Here is a 19,448-nt window from a genome sequence, read left to right as displayed (position 1 = left end):
CGGCAGCACCCTCCTCAGCCTCGCTCTTTCCATGCCAGTTTCATCCCGATTATCCGACTCTTAACCTCTTGGGGCAGGGCAGGCCGTTGTGACAGGCCCCATATTCACCTCCTCTTTGCCTTACTCTTGTTTTCATTATGTAATTCTAGGAAAGACACCCTAAATGTGCATGCATGTCCAAGTTCTCCAGGAGCCATGCCTGCTCCACGTTCTTTCTTTTCCCGGCACATTTTTGGCTGCCAGGATGACTGATAAAATAACCAACCTTCCCATCACTCACCTGCTTCTCTTCCTGAGGATTTTCCTTCTGCCACTCAGCCAAAAACCCCACAAACGTGTTCACCAAGTGCTAACCTCTAGAAGGGAGAGAGACTTCAGAGGCTGATTTTTAGCTGCAACCAAAATGTCCACATCCTCTGAGAAGCTGAACACCTTCTCCTAGATGTACACAAAACTCTAAATCACATTCAAAGGTCTAAAACAGAGTAGTTTCTCAATATTCTTTTTAAGAACTGCCACAGACTCACAGGCCAAATCCCATGACCTGGCTGTTTTTGTGAATAAAGTTTTATCAAAACACACGGCCATATCCTTTAAAAACAAATAGAGCCCTGCTCTAGTGTAATGGGACTGTACTGTACCCCTACGTATGTTGGGGACCATCTAAGCACTCTCCATGAGGGCAAGGACATGAGGGCCTGGAAGCTACAGAAGGACTTAACTGGCTGCAGCACCTACAATTAGCAAATTTTAGTCTCCTCACGGAAAATCAGGCGGCAGAAGGCATGTGCCTTACAGTTCGGTCTTTTCACTTCCTTTTATAAGCACTGGGGGCCACATGGGAAAAAACCTGGAGACAAATTCATATTGGGGTGACCTCCCTGTCTGCACACTCAACGCAATCCATGGGTGCCTGGGTAACAACTAAGTCTGCTCACCATTTCTGTGAGTACCTGGGATTCAAAGTCAACTTTTTTCATGAAGACAGGAAGTTCCTTACTCACCAACCACAGACTTCCACTTCTCCTGTTTCAAGGCACCTGACCCAGCTTAACACAGCCAGGCTTAGGAGCAATGTGGCTTGACGTATGTGACTTCTAAGGACTGCCTTCCTTCTGATGAACTTGTCCTCTCAAACCTGTGCACAGTGGGACTGTGCCCAGAACGCCTGTTACTAGTCTCAATGGCATGGTTCCCTGACCTAGAAGCGAGGCTGCTTTTTACTGAAGGCCAAAGCAATGGAAGGCCAAGGGTGACCAGGTGCTCAGCTTTTTCAGCAGTTTTATTTTTCATACTGTCAGCTGAAGACAACCAAAAAAAAAAATATATATATATATACACACACACACACACGTACATTTAAATCATGAAACACATATTTCCCAGTGATAGAGCTCATTTTAAAGTCAACCTTCCAATGGCAAAATAATAAAAATGATAAAATAATTCCCCCCATAAAGCAAATGTGACAAAATGACAAAAGAATTCTTAATTTTGGGGCTTTATTATAATTTTTCTTTTCAAGATGCTACATAGTCAAACAGAACTGGATTGGTCTTTTATGGCATAAAATTAATTCACAGTCAAACTCTCAACTAGTACTAGAAGGATTAGCTGAAGAGTCTCTCTCTCCCACTGCTCCCCACCCCCAACTGCTGGTGCCCTCGATTCTAACCTTCTGCACCCCGATCCATTCGTCCTGACTCCAAGCTAGGTCCCCAAGGAGAGGTTAGGCTCAGACTTGGGCCTGGGTGCTAGAAGTATGAGTAATGGTTGAGAGGTGGTATAAGAACAATCTAGAATACTGACTACTCTTCATTAAAAAAGGTAACCTAGAGTTGACTGTCACTACAGAGAATTTCCCTCCCTATGACAGTTGTTATTTACTGACCCAGAAAAACACTTCCTGACAGCTCTTCTCCAACATTCCAATAAACCCCACCTCCACATGACCAGACTCTCCAGAGACAGAGGAGCCCACAGACCTCCAGCAGCAATACCAGTTCACCCACCAGAGTTTGGCAGCACACAGCATTAACTGTACTCTTGTGACAATAAGAAAACATGAGATGAAATACATTAAATAAGTTAAATATGCATTAAACATCTCTGAATAACAGTTCAACTTCACTACATGAACCAATAAAAATTTAGCTTGGTCCCTTTAAGAGAACAAAGCACTGCCATTTATTTCCAAAGCGCTGGGTCAATCAGTCAACACACGCCTCTCACTTATGACGAGTACGTCTGATGCTGCCACAGTGCAATTCCTTTGGGCTTCTGACTCTGTTCATCAGTCCCAAGGAGCTGATGGCTTGGACAGAACTGAAGACATGGAAAGCAGCCTGGGCCGGGAGTGGGCCATGTGGGGACTACTGTGTGGAGATGACCTCACTCCCCACCACGCTGGGCTCCAGCTCCCCACGGGCCAGCACCAACAGGCGAGGAAGAGTGTCATTTTAAGAGAGGTAATCCAGCATCATGTACCAAGGCCTACCAATGTTTAAAATGACATTTACAATATGCCATTGTGACATTACTCATGGTTTCCCTTGTCATTAATAAAGATCATTCTTCCCCCCACAATCAGTTACTATACATTTTTAACTTTCTAAAAGATTGTTACATTATATTTGTGTGTGTGTATCTGTGTATGTGTGTGCAGGGAGGGGTAATTTAAAGGCAAGACCTGTGAGATGTCATCATACATTAATTTCTTTTTACACATGGTTATGATAAATTTAAATCCCATGATATGGTGGATCCATCAATCCAATTTACCATCCTGTGCATGCTACCTCTACAAGGCAATCTTCCCAATAATTACACCAACAATAAAGAACAAAACCACCAGAGCCAAGAGCCGGGTGCTAAGGCCTTCTTCCTTCCCAGTTGGGGCTAGCGCTGAAATGGGGCTGTTGCTCTGCACTGTCTTCCTCATCCGCAGTCCATCTTCTTCCTATGGGAGCAAATGCACATTTCAAAGACAAGCCAAGGCACCAGAAAGGGGAGTCAACCGTACAGCTTAACAGGATGGGCTGTTCATGCCCAGTGTTGGCCGACATGATATGGTCCAACCTCATTTTGCAAATGGAGAAACTGCAGGCTACAGAGGGGAAAGGGCTAGCCTGAAGCCACAGAGAAAACAGTCCCCTCTTTTCTTTCATACATTCCACTTGATGCTGCTAGTTATAACAGAAATCTAAACAGGGTGCTCCTTGGTTTCCCATGATTTACAGAAAAAAGTTCTTAAAAGGGTCAACTGGGCCCTTTGCACCCTCAGCCCCACCCACCTTTACGGCCATGTCTTTCAGATGCTTCTCTTCAACCCCAACCTCTCTGTCCTTCCTGCCTCTAATGAATAGCCTTCCTTGATCAAATCATCAATTTTTTAAATGAGAGGCATTTCCCAAGACATAAATATACAAATCATAAGAAACTACAAAGTCAACTGGACACGGTGGCTCATGCCTGTAATCCCCACACTTTGGGAGGCTGAGGCGGGTGGATCACCTGAGCTCAGGAGTTCGAGACCACCTTCGTCAACATGATGAAACCTCATCTCTACTAAAAATACAAAAGTTAGCCTGAGGTGACAGAGTGAGACTCCATATCAAAAAAAAAATCTAAAAGTGGGACATCTGGAAGCTTTCAAATGCAGAGCTCTGTACATAGCTGGTACCTGATGAACTACATCCAGACTGCTGGATCAAATGATATTTGGAATATTAAAATGTGACTGGCCTTGGTACACTCATCTCAAATATTTTCTACTTAATGCATAGATTTCTCATTGAAGAAGCAACATTCTTTTTCACACATATAAAGATGTCTGACCGTATCCCCCACCCTCCCCTTGTCCCCAAACTACATGGATATGTAAGAAATGAAAATTTTTTTCTTCCTTCACCTCCACTGCCACAACTGCCTTGCACTTTCCTAAGAATCTGCAAGTTACCATGTAGATCTATGATGCCATTTCCATGCTCTCAAAGCCAAGCCCACATCCCTGAAGAGGGACATGCATCAAGCCATTCTATTCTGGCCCAGACTCATCTTTGCTGAAAGATCTCTTGATAATTACCTCATCTACTCATCCCCAAACCCCACACACCAGCTGTACTTTCTTTTCTTCGTTTCCTTCCATTCTCTCCCATCCACCCGAGTACCTAGTAGGTCCTGGAGACCACAGGCAGATGAATCCCACGGAGCTGACTCTTCCTGCAATTTGTTGCTATCTCTGTGGGACATTTATCACACTGGCTTATAATAATTTCTGTGTATGTCTCTCCCTGCTATCCCATTAACAGAGAGCTCCTCAAGGGCAGGGACTGTTTGTGTTTGAATCCACAGTGCCAGGCACATATTAGACCCTCATTTGTTGGCCAGATGACAGAATAAACCAACACAAAACAAGAAGGCAGCGTCTGGCAGGATAAAGAATCTTCTAATGTCGAGATTAGTCTGATCATATTTTAAGGATATTCTGCTCATGGGGCATGGCAATATCACTGCACAGTGATAAACAAGGTGGTGTCCAACTGACTTAAAAAAAACCAGCTAACTACACCATTTATTTTATTGGGTTATATAGAAGCTATTTCTACCTATTTACCACTTTAAACAGCACAGAACTCTGTTTCAGAAGAGAAATACACTCGAGGAGAAGCTTCAGGCATAGCTTAGATTGTTAGCCAAAACGTAGTGTCGGCTTCACAATTTACTTACACGTTAAAGAAGTTACTGACTGAGGCAAATCAAGATCACTGCAAAGGAAGAAGATGATGCCATTTCCCAAATGTTGTCAGTTCTCCTGTATCTACCTCATTGTCAAGAGTAAAAGAGAAGAAAACTCATACTTTTAAAGCTGGAAGGGGCCTTAGAGGTGTTTAGCAAACAGAGGCCTAAAAGATGCTGTGACCAGCACAGATTCAGAGCTGTTTCATATTGGATGGGAGCAACTTCCACACCACCACAAGCCTCCCAGCCAAAAGAAACACCCTCTGACTCCCCCCTTCACCACTCAGTACAATACAACCTTCCATTGCCAATGCCAACTGCCTCGTCCACGAGCTAGAGGCTCAGGTTTTCTTTCCATAATCTCCACCTCCTAACGACTGTGAGGCACCCCACCTCCAAGCTCATCACCACATCAACAGTTTGAGGAGCCAAAACTGCCCAGACCTATTTAGAGTCTTCTAAAATCAGAACTATACCTGCATTGAATCAGAGTATTGGTCAGTACTTACCCTCTGAAAAAAAGATTCTCACCCAAGTGAATGGGGATGGCGTGGGGTTTAAAAACGCATATTCAAAATAAAAACTGCTATTTTGGTCTCAACATTTATTTTCAATTTACACTAATGGAAAGTGTGAATTTTGGGGGGTTTTGTTTGTTTGTTTTGTTTTTGAGATGGAGTCTAGATCTGTCACCCAGGCTGGAGTGCAGTGGCGCAATCTCAGCTCACTGTAACTTGCGCCTCCTGGGTTCAAGTGATTCTCCTGCCTCACAGTCTCCTGAGTGGCTGGGATTACAGGCGCCCACCACCACACCCAACTAATTTTTTTTTTAATTTTTTATTAGACACGGGGTTTCACTGTGTTGGCCCGGCTGGTCTCCAACGCTTGACCTTGTGATCGGCCTGCCTTGGCCTCCCAAAGTGCTGGGATTACAGGCGTGAGCCACCGTGCCCGGCCGAGGTTTTTCTTTTTTTTCCAAGGGGACAACAGCTTAAACAGTAGAGAAACTTCTGATCAAGGGACAGTGGTTCTTAATTTACACAGATCCAAGGACCCTTTTGAGAATCTGATGAAAGCCATGGAAATTTCTCCCTGGGGAGAAAAAAACAGCCAAATACCAAAAGCAAAAGAAATCTATACATTCACTGGCTCATCAACTTCCCCACCCAAGAAGCTAGTGAAAATGCCCTTGTTCTCTGTAGATTACCAGAAAATAAACTATTACCTTGAACTGCTTGTTCTCCTCCCGTAGCCTCTGAACTTCACCTTGCAGCCTCTTACATTCTTCCATAACCTTCTTAACTTCAGTGTCATCCAAAGAAGAACTCAGAGACTTAGACACTATTGGTGTTTCTGTCTTTGATGCAGTTGTGGATATAATTTTATTTATTTCTACATCATGCTGTTCAAAAACAAATGAAAGCCTAAGTGTCACCAACCATGTAATAAAGGACTTTTTTATGCAAAGTAAAGTAGTTCTCAGCAAACACCAAACGTGGTAGCATTTCATCCACACTGTAAAATGTCACATTTATTTTTGAAATGGATCATTTTATTTGGTATCTTAATAATCTAAAGCAACTGGGCCCTAGAAATTATGGATAAGGGTAAATAATGAAGTTTAGCTGAGACTAATACTTCAGAGAAAGAGAAAAAGGGCTGTGTATATTGCACTATCAAATTCCTGCCATGCAAAAATTAGCATACTGTAATTGTGCAAGCTCAGGAATTATTAGCCACAAATTACTGTCACCACAAAGATGTGAACATCCCTAGGATTGTCTTGGTGGAGTAGGAAGCTTGGAAGAGTAGTAGACAGAGGGCGAATTATTTTACCAACTTAGCATTTGGAAGCTGGGATGAAAGTGTAACAAGCTCAGGGTCTGCAATGTTTCAATCTTCGGAAGTTATAAACTCCCCTCATTTCCCCTGCCAAGATTGAGCTATGATCCCCTCTTGAGATTTACTGGGGATGACAGCCAGTCAGTGGAGGGAGGGCATGGAAACACGCAGCTTGTCAGGGAAAAGTAACTGACGATCATTGACCTGGGTAGCAAACTGAAAACCAGGAATCTAGCTCTCCCCATCATTTTCCAGATGAGAAGAGTAGGCCCTGTGAAGCAAGGTCCCAGGCTACCAAGTCAACCTATCACAGAGCTGAGGCCAGAATACAGGTTTCACAACTTGCAGACTGACCTTCCTGTGACAGGACGTACACTGGGAAGAGGGAAAAAAAGACCACTATCTACTTAAAGAAACACGGTAAAAATAGTGGTAAATGATTCAGCAGAAATAAAATATCAGGTAGTTTTGACACAAATCAACAGCATTCCCGCAGACCAGCATAGATACTGTTAACAGAACATTTCAGGGCACTTCTATTTCCCAACTCCAGGTATCAACAGCTAAGATAGTTTCATATGCTGCATATTTTCACAGTTTTGGTGTTTTTATAACAATTAAAATGTTTTCGACTAGGTTGAAGGGAAGTCCAAATTAGCATTTCAGATACAGTCCCCTTTCTTCAACTGGTCACAAGTGAGGACCATCAAGGGTGAAAGCGGACAGGCTAGAGGATGGGGCTCCTTCCTTCTCCCCGCAGGCAACACCGGAATAAGATCACTCTCGGGGGGGGTTGATACTGCCCTCCAGGACACATGTGGCAATATCTGGAGACATATTTAGTTGTCACAACCGGGGAGTACTACCAGTATCAAGAGGGCAGAAGCCAGGGATGCTGCTATCAATAGAAGACCCTACAGTACACAGGGCAACCTCCACCACCAAGAACTATCCATCCCAAATATCAACAATGCTGAAGTTGAGAAATCCTCATCTAAAAGCAGCCTTTGACTGAGGAGATAGATAGGGTAAAAGGGGTAGGGAGGCTGACAGGGCACTTTGTAAAACAAGAGAACCTGAAAGCTTCCCACCCGTCCATCAAGCACCATGGGGCAAATTATTCCCTGTTTTACACTCACCCACTGTTTAACAGCAACCTATACCTTCGCCAGGTCATAGAAGCTCTTAGGATTTATGACATCTCAACGGCCATCGGGCTGCACTTTTCAAGGGGAAACACTGTTTGAATCAGTTGTCTTTCCCTGAGTTTTTCAAAGGCTGATTTCATAAAGGCCCACTTACTTGCTGACCTCAGCTTATTTTTTTCTTCAGACATCAGATAAAGGAAAATAATTTGCCAACTTAAATCTTGGTTTTGCAGGAAATGGTATGCAAATAAGTATCAGCTTACAACATTCAATTATTGTTAACTATAAACATACTTACTGGTTTATCATTCTCTGCTGGCAATTCAAACACACATCTAAGTTTTGAATCCATAAGGTCTTCCGGTTTTGCCTCCTTCCACTAAAACAATTTAAATTTAATAATCAAGATATTATTTACCTGGTGGAAGAATAACTTTCTTCCTATAACTGATAATTTCAGAAAAATACTCTTAATGAGAAAGCCTAGAACTATATCAAATAAAGAACTGAAGTCTGCTGAGATTCCAGTATTTTAACATGACAAGATTAAATACACTCACTTTCTCGAAATATTTATTACACTTCACAAACCCTGAAAGTCTTGCTGCCTGACTCCTTAAAGTCAACCAATGCTCCCCATGTTGCTACTCTACAGGAGAGGCCTACCACTGAACAAAAAGGAGTCCTCTAAATAATGTCTGGATGACCAGGTAACCTTGGCTCTCCTTATGAAAATAAAACTTGTTTTAGCCTGGGCGTGGTGGCTTATGCCTGTAATCCCAGCACTTTCGGAGGCTGAGGTGGAAGGAATGGTTGAGCCCAGCAGTTTGAGACCAGTCTGGAAAACGTAAGGAGATGTCATGTCTACAAAAAAAATTTAAAAATTAACTGAGCATGGTGGCACATGCCTGTGGTCCCAGCTACTCAGGAGGCTGAGGTGGAAGGATCACTTGGGCCCAGGAGGGAGGCTGCAATGAGCCATGATAGCACCACTGTACTCCAGCCTGGGGGACACTGAGAGACTCTGTCTCAAAAATAATAAATTAAAATGAGAAAATGAAACTTACTTTAAAGGCATATCTAGAAAGTGTAAGCGCATATTATCTGGGAGTAGTTTTAGAACCACTCTGCCAACTACCAACGGAACACATTCATTACCAAATCCCTCCTCTGTCACTGTGGCAGTGTCTGGGCTATCTCTACCCCAAGACCCATCTCCATCCCTCCAGGCTGTAGTGACAGCACCTTCCCAGCTAAATCCCATGTCCTAAGAGGATATGCTCCTGATAACTTCTCCTTTTGGCAGCAGAGGATGGGAATTACAGGGTATTCTAGGATCATAGACCAGGATAGCAGCAAGGTGACGATATAGAAAAAGAAGGCATCCCCCACCCTCCGTGCCTCCAACCCTTCCCAAAACCATGCAAGAGGCAGCTAGTATAACACAGGTACCAAGAATCAAAAGTGGGAACCAAAAAGTGGGACACTAGGGAACTGCCACAAAAATTATGACAGATCCACTAAATGGAATAGCATGCTGCCACTCAAATGATGCTGAAGAGCATTCAGTTAGATGGAGGAAATGTCCAGAATATTAAATGAAGAAACCACAGAGAATACTGAAGTCTGCTCCTCTGCACACACACATCTGTACACGTGTGCCTACCACATGAGTCAAAAAAATATCAGGCAAGGATCATCACTGAATGCTAAAACCACCAGGTGAGACTGCTGGCAAGCAGGATATTCACATGGTCTCAAAGTATCAGATGACTCAGAGTATCACAGATTACCTATTAACCACAGGGGCAAATGTGCTTTGTGCTCTGACACTGGGGAGAGCTGGCAGTCACCGTCTTAACCAAGTGATCAAACAGCATCACCAACAGCAGGACAACCTGGTATGAAATACCGACTATGGAATATTCTTGCCAAAACACATTTAACTTGAATTTAATCATGAGGAAATAATCGAACAAATCCACAATACGGGACATTCTATAAGTCAACTGGCCTGGACATTAAAAAAAAAAAAAAAAAAAAGTAGTTCAAAGTTTGGGCAGGGTGCAGTGGCTCACACCTGTAATCCCAGCACTTTGGGAGGCAGAGGCAGGAGGATCGCTTGGGCCCAGAAGTTCATGACCAGCTTGGGCAACAGAGTGAAACCCCAACTCTGCAAAAAAAATAAAAAATTAGCCAGCGTGGTGGCATGCCTGTAGTTCTAGTTACTGACTGCACCACTGCACTTCAGCCTTGGTGACAGAACAAGACTTTGTCTCCAAAAAAAAAAAAAAAAAAAAACAAAAAGGTTTGGGTGTCCTCTACTAAAGGCCACTTTTGGAACAACTAGGAAATAATGAATATTAATTTATCACATAATAATACTGAATTAAAGTTAATTTTTTCAGCTATGATTAATAGTATCATGGCACTATAAGAGACTGTCCTTGCTCTGAAGCATTTAGGGGTGAAGTGCCATAAAATCTGCATCTTAAGCAAATAAGAAAGTTTGTGACAGAAAGGAAGCAAATGTGACAACATGTTAACAAATGGTAAATCTAGGTAAAAGTTATATGAGTGGTCACCATGCTATTTTTTCAACTTTCTGTATCTTACAATAAAAAGAAAAACACTTTAAAATAAAGAAAAAGCAGGCTGGGGCAGTGGCTCATGCCTGTAATCCTAACACTTTGGGAGGCTCAGGTGGGCAGATCACTTGAGTCCAGGAGTTTGAGACCAGCCTGGGCAACATGGAGAAAACCTGTCTCTACAAAAAATTAGCCAGGTATGGTGGTGCGCTGCTATGGTCCCAGCTACTTGGGAGGCTGAGGTGGGAGGATCACTTGAGCCCAGGAGGTGGAGGCTGCAGTGAACTGAGATCACTCCACTGCATTCTAGCCTGAGTGACACGGTGAGATCATGTCTCCCCACTGCCAAAAAAAAAAAAAAAAGGAAGAAAAACACAAAGCTCTTATTAATGATGGTTAGACCTAGTAGAAAAGAACTATGGGTCACTTTAAATTTTTTTCATTTGTGTATTTCCGAAATTTCCCACAATGTACATTTAAAAGAAAAAAAAGTAAACTGTTATAAAAATAATCATACAAGGAACTAAAATGACTCTTTACTGGATATGCAGTGCCTGGCCTACGACACACTCTGATAAGCAAGTGTCAGACACTAGACCGACGAGGCACTTACACAAGGCTCACTTCATACCATCGTGAGAGCTGCATTTTTATCCCTATTTTACAAATGATCAAAACTGCAATAGATTTAATAAAATCTGCTCCCAGCCACAATGTTAGTAAAAGGAAGAACTCAGCTCAAAAACACCCAAGCCCATGCTCTTTCCACTATGCCATGCAGCAAAAGCCAAACAGAACACACCCTTGGATCTTCCATTATTTTCTATCTGCCATGTTTCTTTGATCACACAAATTAACATGAAGTTAACACATCATGTTGCAGAAAATCAAAGAGAAGCTTTTCATAAGAATTGTTCTCATGAAAAGAAGATAGCCTATTATCACTGATCTCTCTAAAACTCAAAAATATCTGGCCTCCCCCTTCATTTTCTGCCTACAAGTGAAACACCAGTGGAGATGCTTTTCCAGAACTAAAACAAAAGACTATGTGGCGAAATAGGGCATGGGGTGGGCTTGGCCTGAGTTGCCTTTGGTATGAAACTCAGAGGAGAATTGCAGTATGGTGTGAGGAACAGCAGACTCAGGTGGGCAGGCCTGCCATGAATGACTCGGGGCCCCATTTTGGGCTGGCCAAAACTGGAGAGCAATACGAGCGGTATGAGGCAACCCTGTCCTGCTTTCCCGAACTGTAAGGACAAACGCATCTGTCCCTGCTGGGGCTGTGGGTTGTACTGTACATTTCAATTCAACTCCCAGCCCCAGAATGCCTATAGACTTATTCAAATGTATAAAAAGCTCGTTTTGGGGGGAATGTCCATTATACTCTTTTTTTTCCCCAAAACCATCACTAATATCACTTATTTGTTTTATAAAAATGAAGTCATCTTAATTTTATCAAAATTAGAGAAAAGTTAAACATATATTTTAAGCAGGGGGAAAATAATCATATTTACTAGAACAAAGCCACACACACGTATGTCTAAATGGGTGAGGACATTCAGCACTGACATTCTCACATGGCTCTTGAGTTTGTGGGGGATGAGAAGACAGGGTAAGAAAAGGCAGGACAATGAAAAGTATCCTTTTCTATCGGGGCAGAAAGGAGAGGCGAAAGGAGGCAATCCCTAACCATTCAAGACACCAGCCACCAGTGCAAGGAGCTGCTGAAGCACACTGAGCTCAGAAAGGTCAGAAAAGAACAGCCTTCTAGAAGTCACATAAAATGTTAAAATTATTCCTCAAAGTTTTAGAAAAACCACAAAGGTAGTTAAAGTACAAACCTTCTGAAAAAAAAACTATTCCCTTTTAAACAATTTTGACATATTTTGCAATGCATGCACCCACAATTCCATATCTAATTGGTTTTTTAAATTATTATTACTGAAAAAAGTAAGAAGCATTCAGTACTTACTACTGCTTCCATATCTGAAGTGTCAGTTGGAGCAAACATAGACTGAACCATAAACTTGTGTTTACTTTTCTCATTGGGATCATAATCGAAAGGCTGTAACATCACTGAGAAAGAAAATATTTCATTAGGAGGGTCAGAGCTTGGTTGTCAGTGCCATTTATTATGCTAATATTTGTACTTTGGTTGTAAAGCAATTTACCGGCATTCTCTTATCTCTTAGGATGGACGCCCCTGGTGGAGTAAGCAAGGGTGACTAACATCTCCATTTTGCAGGTCACCAACCTAAGAGCTACAAAATCAGGGCATGACAGAGCTGGGAATAAGGCCGAGGACCCAGTCTTCTGATTCCTAGTCCATGGATCTTTCACTACTGCAAGCCTACCATACATGTCTGCTATAGGCCTTACAGAATCGGGAAACTGGGTAGCAACACCATCTGCCTGTTTTGCTCAAGAAAACATATCCAAATGATCTTTTCAGCAATTAAACGGAATAATCTAAGATGTTTAAGAACATTTAAGGAACTGTTTTAGCTTCTCTCCAACCCATTTCTCATACAGCTAATCAAGGTAATCCTTGAAATACAATTTTGCCAATACAATACTAGAAAATTTTTACAAGCAGGACACTCACACAGCAGGGAAAACAGTATCAGCTTACACCCCCCTTTTATTTCCCTAAGAACCTAGAGAAATCTCACATAGAGGATCCTGTGGATGAGTCACACCCACTGCATGGAGGAAGATGCCTTCCTACCCCAACTGGCTCCCTTCAACCTACTTCCTAGAGTGCAGCTGGGCCTACTCCTATCAAATGATGGCTGCTTTAGAATACATTACTTTGCTACAAGGTTTTGGCTAATCCACACATCTAGTTAAGTTCCCTGAAATAACTTCACATGCAGCGAAAGCCTACTGTGGCCTTGACCACAACAATGGGCATGGACTGAGTGTTTCCATGCGCCAGAAACTGGGCTCTGTCCCTTACGTCTACCATTATCTCATTTAATCCTTAAAAAGTAGGTACTATTGTGGGTGGAGAGGGGCTATTCCGGTGTCTACTTTTCAAATGAAAGGAATGAACACGGAGAGGTGAATGTGCCCAAGGTTACACCTTGGTGGAGTGCAGACTCAAATCCAGGCAATTGGTATGGAGATCTAAGCTCACAGCCACCACAAAGGACTGGTGCCTTGTCCTCTGACAGTACAAGCCTTACGTTTCTCACCAGCAGGGCTTCTACTACCTTTCTGCTGGGCCCTCATCAGCATTCTCTCGCCTTGAAACCCCAACTTAGAACCTCCCAGGTGCTTCCTCTAGAGTCACACAATCAAACAGTCAGCAGCAGATAGAGAGCAGGATAGCCCTGGTCTACAAATGAAGAATCTGGGATTCCACAAAGTGAAGTGGCTCCCTCAAAGTCACAATATCAGGAAGCGGCAACACTGGGACAGAGAGCCAAGACTTGACTCCAAGTGCAGTCTACACCCCTTTCGCCACACTAGTCACTCCAACACGAGCTAGATTTATATCTGGCACCCAGGCCCCATGACAAAGCTAATGGAACGAGTCACAAAACAGGACAGAAATACCAACTTCCCCCATCCATCTCTCAGGGATGCAGTGGCACTTTCCATCATGGGAACAGAGAAAGTCCATTGAAACCTAACCATGCACCGGACTTAAATGCACTGGTGTCCCTAGTCACCCAGACAGCTTCACTGCCCACAAGACCTACCTGAGTGCCCTGAGCTACAGGAAGCCTTGCTGGGAGACTTCTTCAGGACAAAATTCAATAACTGTCAGAAAGTAAACCTTTTATCAACGTAACTCTTTCTCTGGCATCACTGAACTGGCAAGAGCTGAACTTTCCTATAGACAGACCTGGAACATTTACCTACCTGGGCTTGACATTTAACCTCAGGGACAAATGACCAGACTGGAAGGTCAATGCTTTTTCTGAAAGCTAAATTCCCAATGTGTTTTGTTTTGTTTTGTTTTTTCTGCCCCCAAGACTGCAATAAGGAAGACACACATTATAAAGTAAAGAGCCAGTGTCTTCACATGTGCTGTGAACTTTCCTGGACAGGGACTGTCAACCTTCTTTGGAGCTGGGACACACTGTTAGATTAACATTCCCTTTCTAAAATTAAAGTAAATTCAGTTTTAAGAATTTCAGGTCTTGCTTGGCTGTGACAAAATCATGCTCTGGTATTTTTCAGTTTAGGAAAGAAGAGAACTTTGACCTGAACTACTCTTAGATTTTTGGCAGGGCACAGATCTAGTAGTAAACACTGTCTCCCCTTGAGCCTCTGTTCTCCCAGCCGTGAACAGCTATTGCACCATTCCCAAGTCTACCACTCTGGAGAGCTCTGAGGAGGAACAAGGTTTATTTGTAAAGAGCCCTGATGCTCACATGACAGCAATCTAAGGAAAATGCTAATTTTTAGAGAAGCTATTTAGACAAAATAAAAAAAACCAATGGATCCAGAGAACAGAACACACCCCCAAAAAACAGCCCCAGGAAGCTCTGCCTGCCCCTTCCCATTCACCACCTTCCTAGAGGCAGTGGGAGTAAAAAAGTACAGCCAAGGGCACTGTGTCCAGAGCTCTGCCTGGGTTCTAAAAATGCCCCAAGGGAAAACAGGCCTTTCCTTTCCATTTCTCCACCATCCCTCAGCTTCTTCATCCCCAATACTTTCATGATGGCCCAAGAAGGAAAGAAAGGAAAAGAACCTTTACGCATGTCTCCTGTGTAATAGGTACCATAGAAGGCAAATTATCCTTAGTTCTCCCATTTACGACTCACAACAATCCATCAAAGCAGCACATATCTCCTTTTTCAAGATAAAAAGATAAGGGCTGCCAGGCACAGTGGCTCACACCTGTTAATACCAACACTTTGGGAGGCCAAGGCGGGAGGATCACTTCAGTTCAAGACCAACCTGGGCGACAAAGCAAGACCTCATCTCTACCACAAAAAAATCAGCTGGGCATGGTGGCCTATACTTACAGACTTTTCCAATGAGATCAGCAGGAAAAGAAATGAATGTGATGTTTTTGCAAGTGTACGATGCAATATGCCAACATTTGGAAGCTCTGCAACACTCAGCAAATGGTTTCCAAACAGTCCATGCATGATATCACAAAATCCATTCAAAGTACAGGAGAGACTGTAGTCCCAGTTACTTGAGAGGCTGAAATTGAGCTGGAAGGACTGCTTGGGCCTGGGAGATGGAGGCTGCAGAGAGAGAGCTATGATAGCGCCACTGAACTCCAGCCTGGGTGACAGAGCAAGACCCAGTCTCTTAAAAAAAGAAAAAAAAAAAAAAAAAAGATAAGGGCTTAGAAAGGCGCTAAGTGGGCTCACCTGGGTCCCACGGCCAGCATATTAAACAAGAGTGCCAGGGCTCAAACCCAGCTTTGACTCTAGAGAAAAACAATTTACAGTACTTATTATCAATGATAAAATACAAGCTTTCAGGCAAAAATTATAATTGTGGAAAACTTATCTGCCAACCACAGCTTCATGGTTCTGCAAATACTTACAGACTTTTCCAATGAGATCAGCAGGAAAAGAAATGAATGTGATTTTTTTGCAAGTGTACGATGCAATATGCCAACATTTGGAAGCTCTGCAACACTCAGCAAATGGTTTCCAAACAGTCCATGCATGATATCACAAAATCCATTCAAAGTACAGGAGAGACTGATGGGTTTTAGTGAAACAATGTTCAAAAAGTCACAGACATGGCTTCAGATTCCACATCATACTAATAACCTTGAAGAAAGTAACACTTGTCAAGTTTTGGTGTAGTATCGAAGAATGTTCAGATTTATCTGAAAAAGCATTAAACATACTCTTCCCTTTTCCAACTACATTATCTGTGGAGAAAGCAGTTTTTCTCCATATGCATTCACCAAAAGAACACATCCTAACAGACTAAATGTAGAAGCAGATATGAGAATCCAGCCTGTCTTCTATTGAAACAGACACTAAAGAAATTTGCCACAGGGCAGAGTGGCTCACGCCTATAATCCCAGCACTTCAGGAGGCAGGGGTGGGTGGATCACCTAAGGTCAAGAGTTCCAGACCAGCCTCACTAACATGGTGAAACCCTTTCTTTACTAAAAATACAAAAATTATCTGGGCTTGGTGGTGCACGCCTGTAATCCCAGCTACTCAGGAGGCTGAGGCAGGAGAATCGTTTAAACCTGGGAGGTGGAGATTGCAGTGAGCCAAGATTGCGCTACTGTACTCCAGCCTGGGTGACAGAGCAAGACTCTGCCTCAAAACAAAAAAAAAAGAAAAATGAAATTTGCAGGCCAGGCACGGTGGCTCACGGCTGTAATCCCAGCACTTTGGGAGGCCAAGGCGGGTGGATCACATGAGGCCAGGAGTTTGAGATCAGCCTGGCCAAGAGGCAACCCTGTCTCTACTGAAAATACAAAAACTAGCCGGGCATGGTGGCGGGCACCTGTAATCCCAGCTATTCGGGAGGCTGAGGCATGAGAATCACTTGAACCTGGGAGGATGGAGTCTCACTCTGTCCTTCATGCTACAGTGCAGTGGCAAGATCGTGCCACTGCATTACAGCTTGACCAACAGACTCCATCTCAAAAAAAAGAAAAGAAATTGGCAAAAAATGGAAAAACGCGTCAAGTTTCAGTCTTCTCACTAATTTTTTTGAAAACTTATTTTTCATTAAAAATGTTACTGTTAACATGTAATTATGTCATTCTTAAATAATTTTACAAATTTTCAGTTTAATTTTTAATATAATATTGATAAACCCCACAAACCAAAAAGCTTTGTGGGTCCTTTTTTTTTTTTTTTTTTAAGAGATGGGGTCTTGCTATGTTGTCCAGACTGGCCTCCAACTCCTGGGCTCAAATGATCCTCCTGCCTTAGCTTCCTGAGTAGCTAGGACCATAGGTGCCTGCCACTGTGCCCAGCTGCGTCTTCATTTTTAAGAATGTAAAGGAGTCCTGAGACCAAAAAGTTTGAGCACTGTTATGCTACAACAAATAGCACAGGCCCTCCAGGAGGTAAACAATATGGTTAAGTAAGTCAATGCGGTTAAGTAATAACACACTGGTGGCTCTAAGTAGTACCCCTCTTGGTAGAATCTGCAGTTTAAAAAGAGAAAGGAGATTTACACAAACCAGGTCTTGAGTTTTCGGGACGTACCTGGCCCTCAGGTGAAAACAGAAGCACATATGCATGCACACACATTCCTTACGGAAGGAATGGGGCATTACCTATGCTCCTCTAATCAAACGCCTTTGCAACTGCTTGCTCTACCTCCACAGAAGGGCACTGTCTGAGATATACTGCCCCCTTACTGCAGACCTTACAGATGTCACCAGCACAGCTCCAGGCCTAGAACATCCTACCTACCAAGTCACCACAGTGTAGACATGGAAGGACCATTTCATGGGCAGGGGAGAAGACATAAACACCCACCACAAGGCAGTGGGTGTAAGCAATCACTTTAACGGAGCCCCGGCGACAGCCTGAGGTAGCAGGTCCAACAGCCCTTCTGCAAAAGCAGAGGACTGAGCAGATATATACACAGATGCCTAAATACACTGTTGAATAGAAACTTTTCAATTGGGAATAAAAACCATGCCCTACTGGCATGTCAACTTTCAGGAAGTTCTAGGTATAAGGTGGGTACTTATGGGAGGTTTCTGATCTGATAAAAGGTTTTTGCTTTGGAGAAAAAAAAAAAGTCTAACAAGCACCATGGCATATGCTTCATTTTTTAAATCTCAGAATCTCATCTTTGAAAAGAAATCTCTTCACATTTTACATGCCTACAATCTCAGCTCAGGCCCCAAAGACTCACTTCTAGATTTCTACCAACCTGGAACATCTAAGGGGGGTGCTTGCCACCACCAGCTCTCCTTGGCTTGTGGGCTCCGACATCAGTGAGCCACAGTGAAGATCTGGGACACCCAGATTCTGTGAAACTTCATAAACTCCTGGAGTACCTCGGTATCCACATCCTGCTTAACATGGCCCCTAACTCACATCAAATAGTTTGTATTTTTCAGCTACTACCATCTCATGTCAAATTCAATTTGCTCTATCCTGTTAGTGGGAACTTTATAAAAACATGACAGAATGCTACTAATCATTAGTTCTTTCAGCTCCATACGTGCAAACGGTGACAGAAATTATGTACTTTTTTCCATGGCAGGTTATTAAACAGTTTCCCATTAACTTATTTCACTTTCACTTTTTTTTTAAAAGAGATGGGGTCTTGCTAATGTTGTCTAGACTGGCCTCCAACTCCTGGGCTCAAGTGATCCTCCTGCCTTAGCCTCCTGAGTAGCTAGGACTATAGGTGCCTGCCACTGTGCCCAGCTGTGTCTTCATTTTTAAGAATGTAAAGGGGTCCTGAGATCAAAAAGTTTAAGCACTGTTATGCTACACCAAATGGTATTCACCAGTATCTCTTCACTTGAATACCAGAGATACTGATGATAAAGCCCTCTTAAATGAATCATCTATCCTACTTTTAAAATGTATCTGCTGATACATTAAAAAGAAGTCTGTTACCAGAAGACAGCCTGGAAGCCAGGTCACTACTCATCCACATTAACGCTTTGTGATACAATGCCTGTTGTATTACAGATTGCAAACTGGGATCCTGTTAAGAAAGGGCCTTTGGGGTCATAAAACATTGGATCAATAATATCAGAGTTTCCTCAACAGAAAAGAAACGCAGAAGATACGCTACTTAAAACATATACACACACCCCTTGGAGAAATGATGACTTGATTAAATGCAGCATAAATGCTGCTTCTGAGAACCCAAGCAAATCACAGATCACTTTCATCTGCATCATAATGGTAACAGCAAATAAAGTCTAACAAGCACTATGGCACATGCTTCACTTTTTTTTAATCTCAGAATCTTATCTTCGAAATCTCTCTCTCCACATTTTGCATGCCTACAATCTCAGCTCAGGCCCACAGATCTCTCTAGATTTCTCCCAACTAAGAGATTTTTCCAAGTTTCTTCTAGTTTCTTTCCCAACCAAATCACCCTGCCTAGCCCCTACAAACTCCACACATTTAATCTTACCTTAATACCCTACTTGTATCACGTTAATTCCTCAAATCAAAAACCTCCTGTAAGAGTAACTATG

General features: G+C 42.8%; 1 protein-coding gene across 4 annotated transcripts in view; it reads right to left on the bottom strand.

The window, feature by feature from the left end:
• Positions 1-125: 125 nt before the first annotated feature.
• Positions 126-19,448, bottom strand: part of VAPB (VAMP associated protein B and C) — a 57,250-nt gene continuing 37,927 nt past the window's right edge. Inside the window, 4 exon segments of one of the 4 annotated variants that reach the window (NM_001257488.1) lie at positions 126-2,959; positions 5,966-6,142; positions 8,029-8,109; positions 12,291-12,394. In NM_001257488.1, the coding sequence (NP_001244417.1) occupies positions 2,801-2,959; positions 5,966-6,142; positions 8,029-8,109; positions 12,291-12,394 (521 nt within the window). In that variant the 3' untranslated portion in view covers positions 126-2,800. 4 annotated transcript variants of the gene reach the window in all.

This window comes from Macaca mulatta, chromosome 10 (genome assembly GCF_049350105.2).
Source record: "Macaca mulatta isolate MMU2019108-1 chromosome 10, T2T-MMU8v2.0, whole genome shotgun sequence".
Lineage (NCBI taxonomy): Eukaryota > Metazoa > Chordata > Mammalia > Primates > Cercopithecidae > Macaca > Macaca mulatta.
The sequence above is the reverse complement of the archived record's forward strand: the minus strand, read 5'-3'. Positions and strand labels throughout refer to the sequence as shown.